Raw genomic sequence first — 17717 nt, 5'->3', positions numbered from 1 at the left:
TCAGAGTGTCAGCGATCACGAGGTGTGACATCATCCTCCAGGAAAGTGGTCTGAGCAAACTCTCAGAACTTCAGTATGATGAGGGCACCCATGCAGGACAGGGGGTGGCAAGAGCAATGAGAGACTGGTTACACACTGGGAGATTGATCAAGTAAGTAAATATGAGAAGATAATGAGAGCTAGGCATCTCACTGTCAGAGAAAGAGAGTTACAAATATAGAAAAATAGAATGAATCTTGCAGTATTCAACTGGAAATAGAGGTACTGGTGTGAACTTATGGTAAACACAAACACAGAACACAAAGAAAAATGAACATAGATATTAGTGTATGTGTGTGTGTGTGTGTGTGTGTGTGTGTAAGAGGATCTGGGACGAGTGATAGCCCAACAGCAATGAGCTCACCTATTACTCAGATCTTGGTTTCTAAATACCATTCTCTACTAAAATGAACCACAGATCTTTGGAGAAACTACTATTTCCATGGCTGGGAAAGGGAAAAGTTCAAGATGAACTGGAATTCTTGTTATGCCAGAAACTGTGAAAATTCTCAATGAATTACGGGCATATGTCAAAAAGACACAGGAGCCAGACTGAAGAGCTCTCACTGGACAAACCTGGAATAATTTGAGCATAAATTTAAATAATGATAACAGTATATTATAATATTAAATAAAATAGGGAACTATGAATCCAAACTGATGTAAATAAAAGCATGAGTTAAAGTTTGATGAGGACAGGATATTTATATATCTCTAAGTATCCTTCCAACAAAACAGTAATGAATTACAAAGGGACAAAAGTAATTTTACTATGAAGAATCTTGGCACATAACACCCTAACCAAGTGATCAAAATAAACACCAGTAATGAGGCAAATGGAAAGTATGTGCTATCAGATAGGTTCCAATAAGGATACAGTATCACTTCTACAACATCCCTCTACAGATGCATAACATAAACATAATCAGGAGGAAACATCAGACAAACTCCCAATGAGAAACAGTCTAAAAAATAATTGGTCTGTGTGATTCTAAACTGAATGCTTTTGTTATAAAAGACCCTCTAGGGCAACACATGGGTGGCTTAGTCAGTTGAGCCTCTGACTCTTGGTTTCAGCTCAGGTCATGATCTCAGGATCCTGGGATACAGCCCTGAGTTGGTCTCTGTGCTCACTGGGAGTCTGCTTGTCTCCCTCGCTCTCTGCCCCTCCCCACTCTATTGCTCTCTAAAACAGAATGAATAAGCGCTGCCTCTAGCTCACTGAGCTCCAGCCCAAGGAAAAGGGAGTAAGTAAGGAGGTTTCTGTACCATGGCTTGTACAAAGCAGACTGCCTGTAAATCGACCAGTGGTAAAGCATGGAGGAACCAACTGACTACAAAAGCCGCTCCCAAGACTGTGCCCTCTACTGGAGGGGTGAAGGAACTTCATCAGTACAGACCTGGTACTGTGGCAATCCATGAAATTAGACATTATCAGAAGTCCACTGACGTGATCTGCAAATTGCCTTTCCGGCGTCTGGTGCGTGTAATCGATCAGGACTTCAAAATACATCTGTGCTTCCAGAGTGCAGCTAGTGGTGCTTTGCAGGAGGCAAGTGGGGCCTATCTGGTGGGCCTCTTTGAAGACACCATCCTGTGTGCTATCCATGCCAAATGTGTCACAGTTACGCTGGAAGACCTCCAGCTAGCACACCACCCACGTGCAGAATGTGCTTAAGAATCCACTATGATGGAAAACATGTCATTCTTTAAAAAACAATTATCTTCTTCCCGTTATTGGTAGTTTTGAATGTTAGATATTTTTTCGCATAGGGTTAAAAGGAAACTACGTATATGATCGCAAGTGGAAAAATAGGGGACAGAAATGAGGTATCGGCGGTTTTTCCATTTTCATTTGTGTGTCAATTTTTATTATAAATGCAGGGACATAAAGCATTAATGCAAGTCAAAATGTTTCATTAAAACATGTTGTTTCATAAAGTTTCAGTTCAACTTTATAACAATTATAAATAAACCCGTTAAATTTTTTTGGACAATGTCAGCATTTGGATTTTTTAAAAACAAGTAGATTTCTTATTGACAGCAACTAAATGGTGTTTGTAGCATTTTTATCATACAGATCATTCGTTATACTTTTCTGAGTTGTCCTACATGCAAGTACATGTAGTTTTTAATGTTATTTGTCTTCTGTGCTGTTCCTATAAGTTTGCTATTAAAGCACATGAAACTATAAAAAATAGGATGAATAAATCTTAACAACAACAACAAAAAAGACCCTCAAGGGCCAACTGGCAAAATTTGAGTAATGTATCAAGATTAGATGACGGTAATAATATTCTGATCATGACAGTTGTATTGTAGTTATACAGCAGAATGTCCTTGTTTGTATAGGGGTGATAGGGCATAATGTTGGCAAAATACTCTTCTAGTTCAAGGTTTAAGGTTCAAACACACTTTTGTTTGTATACATTTAGATTGTTTCAAAATAAAAAATTATTGAAATATGTAGACAAGTGGGAAATTGTGATCCATAAACAATATAGAAGAGCCAAAGGCAGCAGTCTCAAAGATGATTCTGGTATTTATTTATTTTTTATTTTTAAAAGATTATTTATTTATTTATTTGACAGCGAGAGAGAGAGAGAGAGAGAGAGAGGGACAGCGAGAGAGCAAACACAAGCAGGGGGAGTGGGAGAGGAAGAAGGGGCTTCTCACTGAGCAGGCAGCCTGACGTGGGGCTCGATCCCAAGACTTTGGGATCATGACCAGAGCTGTAGGCAGACGCTTAACAATGGAGCCACACATGTGCCCCAGATTCAGCTATTTAAGTTAAGAAAAAGAACTTTAAAATGATTATTGCAAATACATGAAAAAAAAATAGAACAAAAGATGAAAACTTTCAACATAAAAAGGGATCAGGTAAAGTTAATCAAATGGTCATTCTAGAACTGAAAATTTTGTTTTTAATTTTGTTAATTGTTTAATTTTGTAAATTTGTTTAATTTTGTTTGTAATTAAGAACTCAATGTAATTAAGAACATAATACCAGAAGATAATATTATTAAAGGCAAAGATGGGTCAACAAAAATTATCCAAACTGGAGCACTTAGAGAAATAAGAAGCAAAATAAAACAAAAAATAAAAAAAATAAAAATAAAAGAGAATATATGATTTTTAGAATACATGCCAAATGGTCCAAAATATAAGATACTATACTTCCAGATAAGAGAAAAGAATGGAGCAGAATATCTGGAGACATCACAGTGAAAAATTTTGCAAAATCAAGAAAAGGTATGTCAAAAGGTTCAGTGGACCCCAAGCAGAGTTAAACAACAGCACCTACTCAGTCACTGCTAGAAAATGATATATATTGGGAAAATCTTTATTTTTTATTTATTTATTTTTTTTGGGGGGAAAATCTTTATTGCTATCAGACCAAAAGACATCATCAACAGGGTAAAAACAGTAAGAATTACAGATAACTTCTAAGAAGAAAACATGAGAGCTAGCAGAATATGGAATGGCAGCTCTGAAGGGCAGAAAGAAGAAAGTGGCCAACATAGAATTCTCTATCAAGCAAAATTATCTTTTTAAACAATAAGTGAAACAGACATATTCAGAGAACTAAAGCTGAGGTTACCTATCATTAGAAGTCAATATTAGAAGAAATTACTAAAGTAAGTTCTTCAGGCAAAAGAAAAATGATACCAGATGAAATCAGGAAAGTGCAAGAAGGAATGAAAAAAAAAAACATCAAAAAGAAGTAATGAAAAAGCATCATTTACTTGCACAAAGATAAAAGACTTGACTGTTCAATGCCAAAACAGTATCCTGTGACATATGTAGCAAATACAGAAGTAAAAATATATCACAGTTATAGCAACATAAGCAGAAAAAAAAATAAACAGAATTGTACTATTTTAAGATTTTTACATAGTTCACAAGGAGGCAAAAGCATTAATTAAGGCAGACTGTAATAAGGTGCTATTTTGTCATTCTGAGCGCAGCAACTAAAAGAATGATCATAAAAGGAATAGCAAATGCCCATTAAACAAGGCAAAATGAAATAATAAAAACATACTTAAAAATGCAGAAAAATTTGGGAATGGAAAAGCAGAGAAACATAAAGCAAGTGAAACAGAAAACAAAGATGGCAAAATAAATGGAGTAATACCACTAATTACATTAAATGTAAATAAACTGCCATTAAAAGATAAAGATCTGAATAAAAACCAAGACCTACATGCTATTTACAAGAAACACACTTTAAATAAACAGACATAGTGTTAATAAAATGAATTATGTTCCCCTCGAATTCGTTAAGTTGAAGCCCTTATCCCCAGTGTAACTGTATTTGGAGGCAGGGCCTTTATGGTGGTAATTAAGGTTAAAAGAGGTTATAGGAGCATGGCCTTGATCCAACAGGGCTGTTGTCCTATTAGAAGCAGAGGAGACACCAGAGACCTCTCTGTGAGCACACAGAAGAAAGGCCACGTGAGGACAAATGAGAAGGCAGCTTTCTGCAAGCCACTACTAGAGGTCACACTAGAAACCAACCCTGTCAGCCCTCTACTCTTAGACTTGAAGCCTCCAGGGCCGTGAGAAAATGTCTGTTGTTTAAGTCATTCTGTCTGTAGTATTTTGTCATGGCAGCCCAAGCAGACTAACACAGAAATAGGGTACATTTAAAGGACAGGGGCGCCTGGGTGGCTCAGTTGATTAAGCGGCTGCCTTCGGCTTGGGTCATGGTCCCAGGGTCCTGGGATTGAGCCCCACATCGGGCTCCCTGCTCCACGGGGAGCCTGGTTCTCCCTCTTCCTCTGTCTACTGCTCTGCCTACTTGTGCTCTCTCTATCTCTCTGTCAAATAAATAAATAAAATCTTAAAAAAAATTTAAAGGACAGAAAAAATATGTAAGGCAAACACTATCCAAAGAAAAACTGATATATAACTACATAACATTGAACAAAGTATATTTTAAGACACTAAAAATTAATAGAATTTAAAATAGCTACTTCTTACTGATAAAAGGGTCAATTCAACAAGTTCTTAAATTTTTATCTAATAACATAGTTTGAAGGTTTATGAAAAGGAACATAACTAAAAGAAAGAAAATAAATAAATCATAATTGGAAATTTTAAGACAGTCTCTCAGTAACTGACACCCCTATCTTATACCACACACAAAAATCAACTCCAAATGGATTAATGACCTGAAACCAGAAAACTACAAAAGAAAACATGGGGGTAAGATCCTTGACATTGGTCTTGTCAACATGTTCCACTATTATTTTTATTGTTGTAAGGACTGATATTTCCATGTTCTTTAATTTTGGAGCTGAAACTAGACTTGTTCCCCTCTCCAATTTAATTGTCTTAAATATTTCCTATGGATCAGTAGGATTTTTAACATCAGATGATGTTAAAAATTTTTGATTTGATGAGATAAAAAAAATCAAGAGTAAAGGATAGTAGATTATTTTTACCCCTATTTTCATACATTCTGTTGTTGTTTCTCTCTCCCTTTTTAAAAGATTTTCTTTATTTATTTGACAGAGAGATACAGAGCACCAGTAAGCAGAGCAGCAGGCAGAGGGAGAGGGAGAAGCAGGCTCTCTGCTGAGCAGGGAGCCCTATGCGGGGCTCGATCCCAGGACCCTGGAATCATGACCCAAGCCAAAGGCAGCCACTTAACCAACTAAGCCACCCAGGTGCCCTTGTTGTTTCTCTTCTTTATGTTCCAAGTTCCCTCCTGTTATCATTCCCTTTCTCTTTAAAGAACTTCCACTTAGCCATTCTTTTAGAGTAGATCTGTGGGCGACAAATATTTGTTCTGCATTTTTCTTCATTTGAGAATGTCTTTATTTTACCTTTATTCCTAAAATATATTTTCAATGGCTATAGAATTCTGAGTTGACAGCTTTTCTTTCAGCACCTGAAAAATGTATTGCCTATTTCTTCTGGCCTCCACGAAAAACCATCTGAATCACTGCTTCCCTACAGAAATAACATATTCTTTCCTACTAGCTGCTTTCGATGTTTTCTTCTCTTTAATTTTGGGAAGTTTGATTTTGACATGTTCAGCACAGAATTTTTCAGATTTATCTGGTTTGGTTTTGCTTCACTTCTTTAATCTGTAATGTCACTCCTCAAATTGGGAAGTTTTCTGCATTATTCTTTGAATATTTTTCAGCTTCACACTGTTTTTCTTCTCTTTCTGGGACTCAGATGACAAAAAAATCCTAAATCTTCTATAATTGTCAGGTCCTGGAAGCTCTGTTGATTTCTGTTCCATCTATCTTCTCTTAGTTTTTTAAATTAGATAATTTCCACTGATAGATCTTCAAGTTCACAGATTCTTTTCTCTGTCATCTCCATTATGGCATTGAGCCCATTCAGTGAATTTTTATTTCAGTTATTGTGTCTTCAGTTCTACAATTTTCATTTAATTCTTTTTTATATCTTCTATTCCTTTGCTTAGGAATAAATTTAACAAAAGACGTGTAAGACTTATACACTGGAAACTACAAAACATCACTGAAAGAAATTAAACAAGCCCTAAGTAAATGAAAAGACATTCCATGGATGAGATGACTTAATATTTTAAAATGGCACTACTCCCCAAATTGATCTACAGATTCAATGCAATCCCTATACAAATCTCAGCTACTTTTGTTTTACAGAAATAAGTAAGCTGATTCTAAAATTCATGTGGAAATCCAAGGGCCCAGAACAGCAAAAACCACCTTGAAAGAAAAGAATAAAGTCAGAGAGCTTACACTTCTCAGTTTCAAAACATACTACAAAGCCATAGTAATCAAGAACCAAGAAAATCAGAACTTGAATGAGCAAAGGAAATGAATATACACCAAACACCAAGGTGATTCAGATGTTAGAATTATCTGACAAGGATTTTAGAGTAGTAGTCATAAAATATTTCAATGAGCATTCTTGAAATAAATGAGAAAAGCAGAAAATCTCAGCAAAGGAATAAATTTAACAAAAGAAGTGTACTGGCATAAGGGTAGACATATCAACCAATGGAAGAGAACTGAAAATCTAGAGATTAATCTTCATACTTATGGTCCGACAACTTTTGGAAAGGGTGCTACAACAATTCAATAGGGGGAAAGGAATGGTCTTTTCAACCAATGACACTGAAACAAGTGGAGATCCACATGTAAAAGAGTAAAGGTGGACCTCTACCTCACATCATACATAACTCAAAATTAATCAAAAACGTAAATGTAAGAGATAACATTGTGTAAAACTCTTAGAAGAAAAAGGCTTAATCACTATGATCTCTGATTAAACAAGTTTCTTAAAACGACATCAAAAACACAAATAAAAGAAAAACTAGATATATTGGGCTTCATCAAAATTGAAACTTTTTGTGTTTCAAAGGATACTATTATGCCAGTAAAAAGACAATCCAGTGAATGGAAGAACATATTTGCAAATCATGTACCTGATAAGGGGCTTTTATTCATAATATATAATAAATCTCACAACTCAATAATAAAGAGACAACCAAATTCTTAAAACGGGGACTTTTTTTTTTTTTTTACTTTTTTCCATATGGATTTTTTTTTTTCCCCATATGGATTTTTAAATTTAAATTCAATTAGCCAACATATACTACATCATTTTCGGATATAGTGTTCAACGATTCATCAGTTGCGTATAACACCCACACCCAGTGCTCATCACATCTTGTGCCCTTCTTAATGCCCATCACCCAGTTACCCCATCTCCCCACACAACCTCCCCTTCCACAATGCTCAGTTTGTTTCCCAGAGTCAACAGACTCTCATGGTTTGTTCCCCTCTCTGATTTTTTTTCCCATTCAGTTTTCCCTCCCTTCCTCTAGACACAGTTAATATTAATCTGGTCTAGCTGTTTGAGGTATAGAGACCACCTATAGAAACTAACGTAGTCCCTTTTCTTTGGGGTCTCCCTGAATGATGGCTAGAGAATTTAGGGAGATTAAAAGAAAACTGCCAAAAACGAAATAAAAGGTCTGATTCAGTCAGTTACTTGATTTATCCTACAACCAATACCATCACCTAAGCAAGGTCCCCAAGCTACTCCCTTGTACTCACACCCTTCAGGCTTCTGTTATGACATATTTTCCCTTTGAGGTTACCACTATTGGTCCTTTCAAAGCTGATTTCACCCAGATTAATATCTCAGAAGAGAGGATGGAAACAAGAGACACAAACGATGATTCACCTCAAAAGGGCTGGCCCTGAGTCCATGATATCCCTCAATAGATTTTGTTTCTAAAAAAACCTTATTGTGCTTTCTGTGGCCTTTTTTTCACCCAATTAAAAAAAAAAAAAGTGGCATAGGATCTGAAAAGACATTTACCTTTCAAAGACCATACAAAAGTGGCGAATACGCTGAGGAAAAGATCCTCAACGTCTTTAACAATTAGGACAATGACAATCAAAACCACAGTAAAATATGCTAAAATGGCTATGGATGTGGAAAAACTGGAACTCTCACGCATTGCTGGGGGGACTGTAAATGGGGCAGTCTCTCTGAAAAACCGTAAGTAGTTCCTCAGAAAGTTAAACACAGAGTTACCGTACGATCCAGCAACTCTACCAAGTATATACCCAAGAGAAATGAAAACACATGTCTATATGCCCATATAAAATGTTTATAGCCACTTTATTCATAATAGCCAATATTCATTAAACTGAAGAGCAAAAAATAAAAAAACTATATGTCCATCAACAGGAGAATAAATTGCGGTATACGCATGCACATGATAAAAAAAATTATACTGCAATAAAGAACAAAAGACGTATGTAACAAGATGTATGTATGTTATGTGGAGCATATGTTCTATTGAGCATAGTAAACCTGATCCCAAATAATATATATCTTACAAATATTTGAATTACAAGAGGTAGAACTAGTTGATGGCAATAAAAGTCAGAATAATAGTTCCCTCAGAGTGGGAGTGGGAGGACAGTTATTGATAGGAAGTTGCTTAAGGAAAGAAACCCACTAGTGGTGTGTGTGTGTATTAAGTTGTGTCCTTAAGAATTTTGTACTGTATCTTACTAAATATATTTTATATGTCAATTCTTTTAAATAATAAAGAAAAGCTAGTATAATACTTACCAAGTATATCTTTTTATAATTTCAATTTTTATTTATTTAATTTATTTATTTTTTAAGTAATCTCTACACCCAACATGGGACTCGAACTCATGACCCCAAGATCAAAAGTTGCATGTTCTACCACTGAGCCAGCCAGGTGCCCCAAACCAAATAGCTTAAAATATGTTATATATGTGTAAGCAGAGAAAATAAAGATGAGAATAAAATGTACTCAAACTTTACAGTGGAGTGGTTAAGAGTTTGGGCTTTCTTTAGAGTCAGAATGACATGTTCAAATCTAAACTTCGTCATTTATTAGCTCTAGGACTTCCCAACCTCCTGTTTCTTCACCAGTAAATTCAGGTAACAATACACCTACATTATAGGACTGATGCAATGACTAAAAGAGACAAAACACATAAAATGCTTAGTACACAGTAAAAACAAAAAACTGTTTTATAGTTTACCCCACCCCCAACCCACACACATAATAGAATTATTGATAGTTTAACTTACTGCTTTATACTTTTCTCATGACTTTGTTTGTTTTCTGTCCTTTTTCAGATAATGAAGAACTCTGAATTCAGATCTAGAGAGTTTAGAATTTGTCTTATGCACAATGCAGTCAAAGAGAGTTTGAGGGTCAGTGACATAATGAACAGCAGTCTCGAGAAGTCTCTGTTGGCAGTAATATTCTTGGTGGACTTGGGGAGAAGGAGTAGACTTGGTCAGGAGCAGCCAGACAGCTTGAGGCAGAGAGGCTACTGTCCTTAATTTAAGCCCCACAACACCCTAGTGAAATCTAGACTTGTCATTACTGCTATATTTCTTTAAAAAATACATTTTCTATTTATTTCACAAAACTACATAAGAGGATATAGAATTTCATACTACGAAGATAGAATTTCTTTCTTTTTTTCAGATTCATTCATTTATTCGTTTATTTCACAGTACCCTTTTTTTTTTAACTGGGATGTAACTGACATACAACATTATATTAGTTTCAGGTATATAACATAATGGTTCAATATTTGTATATACTGTGAAATGATCACCAAAATAACTTTAGTTAACATCTTTTTTCTTTAATTTTTTTAAAAAATTTATTTGACAGAGAGGGAGAGCACAAGCAGGGGGAGTGGCAGAGAGGGAGGGAGAAACAGACTCCCCGCCGAACAGGGAGCCCAATGCGGGGTTCAATCCCAGGAACCTGAGATCATGAGCTGAGCCAAAGGCAGTCGCTCAACCATCTGAGCAATGCAGGCACCCCAAAATCTCATGTTTTTGAAATCTTTTACAACACATAGTCACCGAGGCATTCACGGAGAGGGCATGGTGCTCTCTGCCATTACGTAAACCGTAAGTTTATGTAATTTATAAATCACCAAGTCTCAAACATCTCAGTACCACTCAAAATATTTTCCACTTGAACTGCATTAACACCTAGTACACCGTGTAAACACCTAACAACACAGATGCTCCCACTTCTCCCCCCAACCTTCCTTAACATTACTTTACAGTAAATCTGAGAAAACCTAGTAATAAATCTTCAGCACTGAAATACTTTCAGTGCGCTTTGGGAGTGGTTTTAATCTTTCTCCAGGGCTTAAAAGACCAAAATTACTCAAGAGGTCTGTGGACGGGGGTATGTGTGTATTTAACCCATATCCTAATTTCAAATATGGTTAAGAACCTAACTTCCAGAGTTGAACTAAAAATCAATACCAAGCAGTGGAAGAGACAAAACTGTGTCCATAATACTGCCAGATAACAAATGAAATCTATAAAGGATCTTTCTTAGAAATAAAATAAAAAGTTCCAATTCCATCAGTCACAGAACATAGAAATTGCAATGCAATAAAAGTACATAGGAGGTATACTGACGGGTAAAAAATGAGAGAAAAACACGGAGCAGACTTTGACATATCTCTAATTACGACTCTGTTTCAGGCTAATGGTAAAAATTAGTCTTCAGATAGTTGATAACATCAGCCTGTCTCTGCTGGGTTAGTACCAAGATCTGTGGCCAAGCAAATACTTCTAATAAAATTGATTTTCCTTTTTGGCAACCAATAGGCCAGTCAATAATAATGTTGTTTAAGAAAGATTGAATCATAAGGGAGATGAACCCTTCTTTCCATTTATTATGTTTGTATTGTCTATATTTGAAAAGAGTTTTCAATAACGAAACCAAAGAAGAAATTACAAGGGGAAAGCCATTCTGAGAGCTCATCTCCAAAAGCTCTGTGACTTGGAAGCATGTTAGCAATCCAGACCGACAAAGCCAAGAGCATTCCCTTAACTGAAGCTAGGTTGTATGGATTAAGATTGTCAATAACAAAGGGAAATCGAGGTTAGGTGCAATATAAAGATATAGTCCTGTGAATACAAAGACATCAAGGAAAAAACTGCCTGTACATAGTCCTAAATATCCATCCAAAAGCCTACACAGAACTTTTACTTTGCATTAAAGCTGGCGTTCTGTAAAGAGTATTCCATAAGGCCACATAAGGCGGTTTTTGGATTGTTTGTCTTATTATATTAACCAAACATAATACAAGAAAAACCTCGACAAAAACCTCAGACTATTGCTAACTTGGGGACATTTCCCTCCAAAATACCCTCTAACAATGCAAGCCAAATAAAAGACATGAGTGCACCAATACTTTGTTTTGTTTTGTAACTTACTTAACTTTATAGTAGTGGATGGGGGAGGTAAGGGATGGAAACATGATTTAAAATTCATAAAGAAAAATAAGCAAGTAAAAATCACAAGAAAATTTCTCAATAAGTAGTGAAGGAACATATCCTACCAGATATTAAAAAATATTTTGAAGCTATCATCCTTAAAACATCATAGCACAAGTACATGAATAGAAAACAGAGCAATGGAATAGCAAACAGTACCAGAAATACACTGAAATATACAGAGGAAGTGAGAATATGGAAAAAAGAAAGATACTTCCAATCAGTAAAGATTATTCAATAAACATTACTGAACAAATGATTAATCATCCATACAAAAATAAAGCTGGCACCATCTGGATAAAAAATAAAATCTCTATTACATACATGTGACACAAATTAATTCTACATGGATCAAGGAAACCATGAAATGATCGTAGTACGAGAAGGAAACATGGGGGGGAAACTTGAATATTTTTATCACAAAGTGCTAATTTTCCTTAATATACAAAAAGTTCCTCTAGGGACGCCTGGGTGGCTCAGTCGTTAGGCATCTGCCTTCTGCTCAGGTCATCATCTCACGGTCCTGGGATTGAGCACCTACCGGGCTTCCTGCTCAGCAGGAAGCCTGCTTCTTCCTCTCCCACTCCCCCTGCCTGTGTTCCCTCTCTTGTTGTGTCTCTCTGTCAAATAAATAAATAAAATCTTAGAAAAAAAAAAAGTTCCTCTAAATTAAGAAGAAAACATCAATGGGAAACTGAGCAAAACATATGAGCAGATGCTTCATAGAAAATGAAATACAGATGGTTCTTGGTTATAGGAAAGGATGCTCAACACATTGCTCAAGTTAAATAAATTATGATACATCTCTAAAAAGGAATATTATGCAGACATTAAGAAGAGTAAGGCAAGACTATCAGCACTGATATCGAACAATCTCTGAGATAAAGAAAGCAAGTTATATAGAACGGTGTATGTAGTTTGCATCATATTGCTACAGTACATGCATATATATATGTATGTGTGTGTGCATATATATATGTATGTAAAAAACATAACCTGCATGGATATATACTAGTTAGTATGAGATCTGTCTCCAGAAGAGGGAACTGGGTGGCTGGGAAACTATGACGAGGAAGAGTTTTTAAAAATTAGTCTTTTGGGGCGCCTGGGTGGCTCAGTGGGTTAAAGCCTCTGCCTTGGGCTTGAGTCATGATCCCGGGTCCTGGGATTGGGCCTCACATCGGGCTCTCTGCTCGGCGGGGAGCCTGCTTCCCTCCCCGCGGCCCCGCCTGCCTCTCTGCCTACTTGTGATCTCTATCTGTCAAATAAATTATAAATAAATAAAAAAATGAGTCTTTTGCATTTTTTGCGGTGCTTTTTTTAAAAGATTTTATTTATTTATTTGACAGAGAGAGAGAGCAAGAGAGAGAGCACAAGCAGTGGAGTGGCAGGCAAAGGGAGAAGCAGGCTCCCCGCTGAGTAGGGAGCCCAATTCAGGACTCCATCTCAGGAGTCTGGGATCATGACCTGATCCGAAGGCAGATGTTAACCGACTGAGCCACCCAGGTACCCCGAGGGTTTTTTTTAAACACACAGTACCTAAAAAAAAAGAAAGAAAAAAAATATATTTCAAGGCAAATTATGGTAGCAGGCTATGATATGACCAATCACTCAAAGCTAGGGAACTGGCCCAAGAAGAACGCACACATATCTAATGGGAAAAGAAGTATTTCTTCTGATAAAGCAACAAGGACACGCAAAAAGTTCTGGTAAATGCTTAGGTCCTTTCTGGTACTCAAGTTCTATTTTTTCTAAAACTTGTCAACTTCTTTACAAGCCAATATTACTTTATTCAATAATTACGGAGCATCCACAGTATGTCAGATATTATACCAGGCACTGGTGATATAACCAAACTCCACTACCTGTATATGGCAGGGCTGAAAATACAGATATGCAATCAGCCAATTATACTACAAAGTGATTGCACTGTAATAAATCTCTGAGGAACTTAAGAACAGGGAGCTATAAACTACTGGGTGTGTCTAAGTGGTCAAGCGAAGGAAGGCTTCCTGGAGGAAGTGATGTACAAGCTGAGGCACAGGAAGGAGAACGAGGAAGAGAGAAAACAGCAAATATAAAGGCCAAGAGGTGAGCAGCATGTCAAGTCCTTCAACGAAATGAAGCTTAGCACAGCAGGTATGGGGTACAAGCAAGGAGCTCACTGAGAAATAAGTGGCGGTGTAAGATCATCAAGAGCTTTCTGGGGCACAGAAATTAAGATTATGCCTTAGAAAAACAAAAGTAAACAAGAAAACATTTGCAAATTAGCATCTTACAAAGATTCTCCAGATGAAAAATGGAAAATATACTGAAGCATATCAAGATTAGAAGCAGAAATAGAGTTCAGAGCTGCTGAACTCGTGTACTAGAAACGTTGAAATAGAGAAGTGGGTAGACCTGGAGGTATACTTAGAAGGCAGAACCTACAGGACTGCAAAGGGAATGAAAATGAGGAGAATCAAGGACGGTTCCTGAAAAACAGGTTGGATGATGGTGCCAACTGCAGTGAGGGGTAGTGGCAGCTGTTGAGAGAGATGGTAGGTTCGGCATAAGCTACCGTGAGACTCTTGAAGTGTCTGAGGGATAGCCAAGAGGAGATATATGCTTTTGGACCTACTGGCTGAAATTTGGGTTCGTGATAAAGCTTTCTCCTATTCTCTGTGAAATGAGAGATAATCTGAGAATGGAAAGGACCCTAAGACTTTTCAGGCAAAATTAAAGATGGATACCATAATTTATGATAATATCGTACCAGATATCAGAGTTGTATAATTTTTTTTTTCTAGCTTTGCCCAGAGACTAGGTGTACATGTGTAAATGGCAGGTAATTGGATTAATCAGAATTAGGCTTTTCCCATGTGGCTGTAATAGTTGAAAAACAGAGAGAATGGAGATGAGGATGAATATAATAGTATGAGAAGGGATAAAATGAGCTGAAATGGGAGAAGGTAGATCAGTAAAGTAACCAGGGAGTTCTTTTAGGTCAAAAAGAAATTTAGAGTGAAATGGAGAGTGTAGTTAGAACTAAAAAATTTCAGGCTTAATGAAAAAAGCCAGGATGATCCCATAAGGCTTAAAGGGCTGGACTGGAATGGATATATATGGCAATCAATGTTATGTAAAGAAAAGCATTTTATATCTAATATACTAAATTAAAAAGTAAACACCTAGAACAGGACAAGGATACCCACTTACATTACTTCTATTTGGCACAGTACTAGAATGCCTAGTCAGAGCAAGCAAGCAAGAAAAATAAAAAGAATCCTGTGGCGCCTGACTGGCTCAGTTTGTAGAGCATGTGACTCTTGATTTGGGGTCATGAGTTTGAGCCCCACGTTGGATGTACAGATTACTTAAAAAAGAAAAAAAAGAAAAAAGAAAAGGAATCCAAATTGCAAAGGAAGAAGTAAAATTATTTCTGTTTATAGACAACAAAAATGATCTTATATGTAAAAAAACCCAGGAGATTCCACAAAAGCTTTAAGAACCAATAAACGAATTCAGCAAAGTTGTAGGATACAAAATCAACATCCAAGAATCAGTTGTGTTTCTAACCACTAACAACGAGCAATCCAAAAAGGAAATTTAGAAAACAATTTCACTTAAAATATCGTCAAAAAGAATAAAATACCTAGGAATAAACTTCACCAAGGAGGTGAAAGAACTCTATACTGAAAACCACAAAATGCTGCCTAAAGAAATTAGAGAAACCAATAAATGGAAAAACAACCCATTGACTGGAAGACTTAACATTGTTAAGATGCCAATACTTCCTTAAGTGATCCACAGATTCAAAGCAATCCCTATCAAAATCCCAATGACATTTTTTGCAGAAATTAAACAAAAAATGCCATCTTATCAAGCAACCCAGGATAGCCAAAACAATCTTTTCTGGCTCAGTTGGAAGAGCATGTGACTCGGAGTTAGAAAGTTGGAGGTCTCACAGTTCCTGATTTCAAATTTCACTACAATGCTACAGTAATCAAACCAATGTGGTAATGGCATAAAGACAGAAATAAAGATCAATGGAATAGATATGAAGCCTAAACCCTCACATATATGATCAAATGACTTTTGACAAGGGTTCCAAGACCATTCAATGGGGAAAAGACATTTCAACAAATGATGCTGAGAAAACAGACTACCATGTGCAAAAAAATGAAGCTGGGCCCCTACCTTAAGCCATATACAAACACTAACTCAAGATGGGTCAAAGACTAACATATGATCTAAAATTATAAAATTATAAAACTCTTAAACATAGGGGAAGAGCTTTAAAATACTGAATTTGGCAATGATTTCTTGCATATGATACCAAAAGCACAGGCAACAAAAGAAAAAATAGGTAAGGCGGACTTCATCAAAATTTAAAACTATTGTATATCAAAGGACACTATCAATACAGTCAAAGACAATTCACAGAATGGGAGAAAATATTTGCAAATCATGTATTGGACAAGGGATTGACATTCAGAATATATAAGGAATTTCTACAACTTAACTTAAAAATACAAACAACTCAATTTAAAAATGGGCAAAGGATACAAACAAGATATACAAATGGCCAATAAACAAATGAAAAGATGTTCAACATCACCAGTCATCAGAGAAATGCATATTAAAACCACAGTGAGATACCACTTCACACTCAGTAAGATGCCTATTATCACAAATACAGAAAATAACCAGTGTTGGTAAAGATGTGAAGAAATTGGAACACTTGTGCATGGCTGATGGGAACGTATAATGGTGTAGCCACTGTGGAAAATGTTACAGTGATTCCTCAAAATATTCAACAAAGAATAACCATATGATCGAGCAATTCCACTTCTGGTTATATACTAAAAAGAAGTGAAAGCAAGGACTCAAATAAACATTTGTTACCTATGCTCATAGGAGGATTCATCATAATAGTGAAAAGGAGAAAGCAACCCAAGTGTCCAGAGATGGATATTTGGATAAACAAAATGTGGTACATACATATAATGATACATTATCTAGTTTTTCAAAGAAAGGAAATTATTTTATTTTTTAAATTTTAAATTTTTTTATTTATTTGAGAGTGAGCAAGAGAGAGCACGAGTGGGGGAGGGGGAGGAGTGGGGGAGGAGCGAAGGGAGAAGTAGAAGCAGACTTCTCCCAAAGGGAGCCTGACATGGGGCTTGACTTTCTGGGTCCCTGGGATCAGGACCCACGCCGAAGGCAGACGCTTAATGAACTGAACCACCCAGGCAGGCACCCCTAAAAAGGAGGGAGATCCTGACACATGCTACCAACATGGATGATCCCTGAAAATATTATGAAGGTGTAAAGTAGAATTGTGGTTGCCAGGAGCTGGGGAAAGGGGAGTTAGTTAGGATCAGAATTTCAGTTGGGAAAGAAGAAAAAGTTCTGGAGATGAATGGTGGTGATGACTGAATAATTTAAACGTACTTAATGCCACAGAACCGCACACTAAAAATGGTTAAAATGGTAAATTTTATGTTATGTATATTTTGTTACAATAAAAACAAAAAGGAAAGAAAACATAAGGGTAAATCTTAATGACCTTATATTTGGCAATGGTTTCTTAGGTATGACACCAAGAGCACAACCAACAAAAGAAAAAATAGATAAACTGAACTTAAAATTAAAAACCTGTGTGCCAAAAGATACTATCAAAAAGTGAAAAGAACTAACAGAAAGGGAGAAGATCCCTGCAAATCATGCGTCCGACAATGGTCTACTATCCAGAGTATATAAAGAACTCTTACATCTTTACAACAAAAAGACAAACTACTCAATTTAAAAACGGATGAAAGACTTGAATACACATTTCTCCAAAGGAGATACAGACTTTGTTAATAAGTACA

The 17717-nt window shown here is 36.3% G+C and overlaps 1 protein-coding gene across 4 annotated transcripts in view; it reads right to left on the bottom strand.

The window, feature by feature from the left end:
* The window catches only part of ACBD6 (acyl-CoA binding domain containing 6), a 198876-nt gene that overhangs the window by 77033 nt on the left and 104126 nt on the right, over positions 1-17717 (bottom strand). Inside the window, exon 7 of one of the 4 annotated variants that reach the window (XM_080824397.1) lies at positions 13171-13401. The exons of the other annotated variants lie outside the window; for them this stretch is intronic. Coding sequence (XP_080680523.1) covers positions 13387-13401 — 15 coding nt within the window. The 3' untranslated portion in view covers positions 13171-13386. Of the gene's footprint in view, positions 1-13170; positions 13402-17717 lie in introns of those variants that run through there. 4 annotated transcript variants of the gene reach the window in all.

The sequence above is a fragment of the Martes martes genome (assembly GCF_963455335.1).
Source record: "Martes martes genome assembly, chromosome: 15".
Lineage (NCBI taxonomy): Eukaryota > Metazoa > Chordata > Mammalia > Carnivora > Mustelidae > Martes > Martes martes.
The sequence above is the reverse complement of the archived record's forward strand: the minus strand, read 5'-3'. Positions and strand labels throughout refer to the sequence as shown.